The sequence below is a fragment of the Topomyia yanbarensis genome, chromosome 2, assembly GCF_030247195.1.
Source record: "Topomyia yanbarensis strain Yona2022 chromosome 2, ASM3024719v1, whole genome shotgun sequence".
NCBI classification, from domain to species: Eukaryota; Metazoa; Arthropoda; class Insecta; order Diptera; family Culicidae; genus Topomyia; species Topomyia yanbarensis.
In genome coordinates this window covers 246107746-246114281 of record NC_080671.1, presented here as the reverse complement: position 1 = coordinate 246114281, position 6536 = coordinate 246107746, and the positions used below count along the sequence as shown (strand labels likewise).

General features: G+C 41.0%; 1 protein-coding gene across 1 annotated transcript; it reads left to right on the top strand.

Moving 5' to 3' along the window:
• The first annotated feature begins 1822 nt into the window (after positions 1-1822).
• Positions 1823-5870, top strand: LOC131680213 (uncharacterized protein K02A2.6-like). The gene is made up of 2 exons (XM_058960933.1): positions 1823-4920; positions 5075-5870. Exons 1-2 carry the CDS (start codon positions 1823-1825, stop codon positions 5868-5870), a joined length of 3894 nt encoding a protein of 1297 aa, XP_058816916.1.
• The last annotated feature ends 666 nt before the right edge of the window (positions 5871-6536 follow it).

Sequence of the window (6536 nt, the reverse complement as noted above, 5' to 3'; positions counted from 1 at the left end):
TACTTGCAAGTCGGTTACAGGAAAAGTATAGTAATGAAATTACAAAGAAATGAGAAGAGATAGAAATATGACGTCCAAGAACAAATTATGAATCGTCCTAAAACCCAACTTTTGGATAATGGATATTGCTATAATCATACTTCATTATTTCGAGAAAATTAGCAAAAACCCTCCTCAAAAACACTAACTTTTAACTACTTTACAGCTAAAAGGTAATTAGAACTAATTACTTAAAAGATATGAGAACACTATTCAATAGGAAATTTTCTCACCTTTCAAATTGAACTGAAATATTTAAAATACAAAGTATACTTTTAAAGTTAGAGGTATTTTAAGACAAATAAGTTTTTTACACAAAAAGTTCAATAACTCTGTAATGGTTGAGATTTGATGGTATGTGTAGAACAATTTTTTTCTCCAAATATAGCAGTCTATCACCCCCCGAGAGATTCTTAACCATGAACCAAACACCCTGTATATATATATATATATATATATATATATATATATATATATATATATATATATATATATATATATATATATATATATATATATATATATATATATATATATATATATATATATATATATATATATATATATATATATATATATATATATATATATATATATATATATATATATATATATATATATATATATATATATATATATATATATATATATATATATATATATATATATATATATATATATATATATATATATATATATATATATATATATATATATATATATATATATATATATATATATATATATTATAATATATATATATATATATATATATATATATATATATATATATATATATATATATATATATATATATAATATATATATATATATATATATATATATATATATATATATATATATATATATATATATATATATATATATATATATATATATATATATATATATATATATATATATAATATATATATATATATATATATATATAATATATATATATATATATATATATATATATATATATATATATATATATATATATATTATATATATATATATATATATATATATATATATATATATATATATATATATATATATATATATATATATATATATATATATATATATATATATATATATATATATATATATATAATATATATATATATATATATATATATATATATATATATATATATATATATATATATATATATATATATATATATATATATAATATATATATATATATATATATATATATATATATATATATATATATATATATATATATATATATATATATATATATATATATATATATATATATATATATATATATATATATATATATATATATATATATATATATATATATAATATATATATATATATATATATATATACATATATATTATACATATACATACACATTGTTGAGGACAACCCTATCGCGGTGTATTAATTAGTACCCCGTTCAGCGCTAGGCTCTAACTCGGCAGCATAGCTGTCAATGTGTGATGCCTGATAAGCGCATCAATGAAATGTTTTTGTGGTTGTCAGTTTCAGTTTGTTTACGTCTTGTATAAAGTTGTACCGTGCTTTTAATGTGTTCGATAAAATATAGTTTGTTTTAATTGTTATCGTTCGCGTTTTATTCCCCTGATATAGAGACGATCCGTAAGCAAGTGTCGGGGACTTACACGGTACAAAAGTGGCGACGAGAATTCGCGAGTGTGGGTAGTTTTTATTCGCCGATAAACAAAACTAACCCAACATTTCGTCACCCGCGCGGAAGAAAAGAAAGTGGAGTGCGATGGCTGATGACGGTAGTGAGTTGAACGGACAAAATGGTGTTGACCCCCCAGGACTGTTAAATCAACGGCAGCAGTTGAATCAGCAGATTAATCCCGCACCAGCGGCCCACCAGCAGCAGCAATTTTTCGCTCCCGTTGTGACTACACACCAGCAACAGCAGCCGTTCATTCCCGTTTCTGCAGCTCAGCAGCAGCTGTTCACAAACATTCCGCCCCACCAATCGCAACCCCAGGTCAGCAATGATATGCTCATGCAAATAATGCAGATGATGCAACAGACGATTGCTCAAAGCCAACAGCAGTTTGCTCAAAACCAGCTCCAACACCAACAGCTTATGGCTCAGCTGGTACAGCGGCAGCAACAGTCCGACGAGCAGCAACAACAGTTTTTTCGTACTATTGCATCGTCAATAAACGTGCAAGTGCCACCGAACCCGGAACAGATCCTTGACTCCTTGGCAAGCAATATCAAGGAATTCCGGTACGAGATCGAGAATAATGCCACTTTCGCAGTGTGGTACTCTAGATACGACGATCTTTTCGAGAAGGATGCTGCTAGGCTGGATGACGAGGCAAAAGTTCGTCTCCTAATGCGAAAGTTGGGTTTAGCAGAGCATGAGAGGTACGTAAGCTTCATTTTACCAAAGTTTCTCAAGCATTTTAGTTTCGCACAGACAGTTGACAAGCTCAAGAGCCTGTTTGGAGCGAAAGAGTCGGTTATCAGTCGTCGATACCGATGTCTGCAAATCGCGAAGAATCCTACTGAGGATCATGTGGCGTTCGCGTGTAGGGTAAACAAGGCTTGCGTAGAATTTGAACTGGGAAAGCTCACGGAAGAACAGTTCAAATGCTTAGTATACGTGTATAGTCTGAAATCGGAGAATGACGTCGAGATTCGTACCCGTCTCCTTACAAAAATTGAGGACAATAACGACGTTACATTGGAGCAGCTCTCCGAGGAGTGTCAGCGTCTGTACAACCTCAAACACGACAGTGCGATGATTGAGTCTGCAGCACCATACAACCAAGTGCAAGCGATACAGAAGTTTGGTGGGAAGCGATTAGGCGAGCGTGACCGAGAGTCACCACAACTGTCTTCGAGTGCTACCGGAAGGAAGCCAAGTTATCCTTGTTGGCTTTGCGGTGCATTACATTTCGTCCGAGACTGTAGTTACGACAACCATAAGTGCTCCGATTGCGGCCAAGTCGGACATCGTGAAGGATACTGCGACAGTGCAAAATCTCGGAAACCTGGAAGCAGACGTAAGAAGCGAGACGTCTCGGCCAAAGTGGTGGTGGTCGACGTATGCAGCGTGGAGCAGCGACGCAGATTTGTATCTGTTGGCCTATCTGGAACGGATATTCGACTGCAACTTGACACTGCATCTGACATCACTGTCATCAGCAGGGAGAGTTGGCAGAAACTCGGTAGCCCTGCGCTTTTGCCAGCAACAGTCAAAGCGAAGACAGCATCTGGTAACATTTTGCCACTCGATGGGGAATTCGAGTGTGACGTCACAATCGGAGAAAGTACACGACGTGATCTGATCCGTGTTACCGAGAAACAACTACATCTACTCGGTTCCGATTTAGTCGAGAGTTTCAACCTTTGGTCCGTGCCCATGGACACCTTCTGCTGTCACGTGTCAGGCTCTCCTGCGGCACCCGCTGCACTGCAATCGATTTTTCCAAACGTGTTCACCGATCAGCTCGGTTTGTGCAGCAAAACTAAAGTGAAGTTGGAGCTGAAAAAAAGTGTTCGACCCGTCTTCTGCCCTAAGCGCCTGGTTGCGTACGCGATGTATGATGCCGTTGACCAGGAGCTCGACCGACTGGAAAATTTGAATATCATCACCCCAGTTGAATATTCGGAGTGGGCTGCTCCTATCGTTGTCGTCCGTAAAGCCAATGGTTCCATTCGAATTTGTGGAGACTATTACACGGGGCTTAACGCTGCGCTCCAACCAAATCAGTATCCACTTCCCCTACCGGACGATATCTTCGCCAAGCTGACTAACTGTAAGGTGTTCAGCCAGATCGATTTGTCCGATGCTTTCTTGCAGGTGGAAGTCGACGAACAGTACCGTAAGTTGCTAACCATCAATACGCATCGTGGCCTCTACTCCTACAACCGCCTCCCGCCAGGTGTGAAGATCGCACCTAGTGCCTTCCAGCAGCTCATCGATACAATGCTAGCCGGTCTGCAGTTCACGTGTGGCTACCTCGATGACGTCATCGTCGGCGGAAAAACTGAAGAAGACCACGATCGCAATTTGCGGGCTGTTCTAAAACGAATTCAGGATTTCGGGTTCACCATTCGAGTCGATAAATGCACCTTCCGCAAGCAGCAAGTGCAGTATGTGGGTCATATTGTCGACAGTCGCGGATTACGTCCAGATCCGGCCAAAATCGAAGTGATATCCAAGCTGCCGCCTCCAACCGATGTATCTGGTGTGCGATCATTTTTGGGGGCTATCAACTACTACGGCAAGTTTGTTCCCAATATGCGCATGTTACGATATCCGCTGGACAACCTTCTCAAGGACGATGCGAAGTTCCAGTGGACTGATGAGTGCCAGAGAGCGTTCGAGCACTTCAAACAAATACTCTCCTCGGATCTACTTCTCACACATTATGATCTGAAGCGGGAAATCATTGTCTCTGCCGACGCTTCTGCCGTTGGGCTCGGGGCAACGATTAGCCACAAGTTCCCCGACGGCACAATCAAAGTCGTCCAACATGCTTCCAGAGCACTCACAAAAGCTGAACAAGGCTACAGCCAACCGGATCGTGAAGGTTTAGCTATCGTCTTCGCCGTCACGAAGTTTCACAAAATGCTCTTCGGACGGCACTTTCGTTTGAAAACCAACCACCAGCCTTTGCTCCGTATCTTTGGTTCTAAAAAGGGAATACCGGTCTACACAGCCAACCGCCTCCAACGATTTGCGCTCAATCTACTGCTGTACGATTTTGACATCGAGTACGTGCCCACCCACAAGTTCGGCGACGCAGACTTACTCTCGAGGTTGATCAACCAGCACGTCAAACCCGATGAGGACTATATCATCGCCAGCATCAACCTGGAAGAGGACCTCAGGTCGGTAGTATCTCATACAGTTAAAGCTCAATTTCAGAGCCGTCGCACAAAGCACCCAAGCAGATCCACTGCTCCGAAAAGTCTACCATCACATGCAGCACGGTTGGCCGCAATCTGAACATTCAGAATCCGACATCCAGCGATTCCATGCCAGACAGGAATCACTCTCCGTGGTAGATGGGTGCATCATGTTTGCCGAACGGCTCGTCATCCCGTCGCTCCATCGCAAGCGATGCCTCGAACAGCTCCATTGTGGCCATCCTGGTATGCAGCGTATGAAGGCCCTCGCTCGAAGCTACGTGTATTGGCCCAGTTTGGATGCTGACATCATCAACTTCGTCAAGGCATGCCAACACTGTGCGGCCGTAGCCAGGTCACCTCCTCACTTTCCACCGGTGCCGTGGCCCAAGCAGACCGTTCCGTGGCAGCGCGTCCACGTGGATTATGCCGGTCCAATCGAAGGCGAATATTACCTGATCGCCGTCGACTCCTTCTCCAAGTGGCCAGAAATCATTCAAACGTCCCGTATAACCTCGGCGGCAACCATCAGCATTCTCGGTGGGTTGTTTGCTCGGTTGGGTATGCCTGTTACACTAGTCAGCGACAACGGAACCCAATTCACGAGCGCTGAATTCGCAGATTTCTGCGCCTCAAACGGCATCGAACACCCCACAACTGCTCCGTTTCATCCACAATCAAATGGCCAAGCTGAACGATTTGTTGACTCGTTCAAAAGGGCTGTTACAAAAATTCGAGAGGGGAGAGGGTCGATACAGCAAGCGTTAGACATATTCCTGTTAACGTACCGAAGTACACCCAACCGGGCACTGCCAGACCAAAAGTCGCCGTCCGAGGTCATGTTTGGTCGTAAAATACGTATGGGTATAACGTATGGGTCGATGATCGCCGAATGCTGCGTTCCCATATCAACCAACTCCGGAGTCGCCTAGCTGTCGACTCGATACCAAAGCAACCTGCCAATCAAGCCACCTCTCGTCAGTATTCGTTACCGCTCGACATCCTGTTGGGTGCCTGGAATCTACCAAATCAATCTTCTGGCACGCCAGCACCGTCCCTTGTTGCGTGCGGATCTGAATTATCACCTGTCTCCAGTCCCGAGCATACCTTGCTAGGTTCAGTGCTGGCGCTTGCGTCGTCTACACCACAGCAGGAAGTCTCGGCTTTCCCATCAACGTCATCGACATCAACAACATCAACATCAACTGAATTCGAATCCGCCATCGAAGTCGAATCCGTGGTAAATCTACCTAGACGTTCTTCACGAACCCGAAGACCGCCGAACAGGTTTGATCCGTACCACCTTTATTAGGAGGGGAGATGTTGAGGTCAACCCTATCGCGGTGTATTAATTAGTACCCCGTTCAGCGCTAGGCTCTAACTCGGCAGCATAGCTGTCAATGTGTGATGCCTGATAAGCGCATCAATGAAATGTTTTTGTGGTTGTCAGTTTCAGTTTGTTTACGTCCTGTATAAAGTTGTACCGTGCTTTTAATGTGTTCGATAAAATATAGTTTGTTTTAATTGTTATCGTTCGCGTTTTATTCCCCTGATATAGAGACGATCCGTAAGCAAGTGTCGGGGACTTACACGGTACA

Excerpts from the sequence above, each read along its gene's own strand:
- LOC131680213 (XM_058960933.1), top strand. The coding sequence starts at position 1,823 with ATGGCTGATGACGGTAGTGAGTTGAACGGACAAAATGGTGTTGACCCC. Across the intron at positions 4,921-5,074 it reads AACCTGGAAGAGGACCTCAG|ACAGGAATCACTCTCCGTGG; the intron begins GTCGGTAGTATC and ends ATTCCATGCCAG.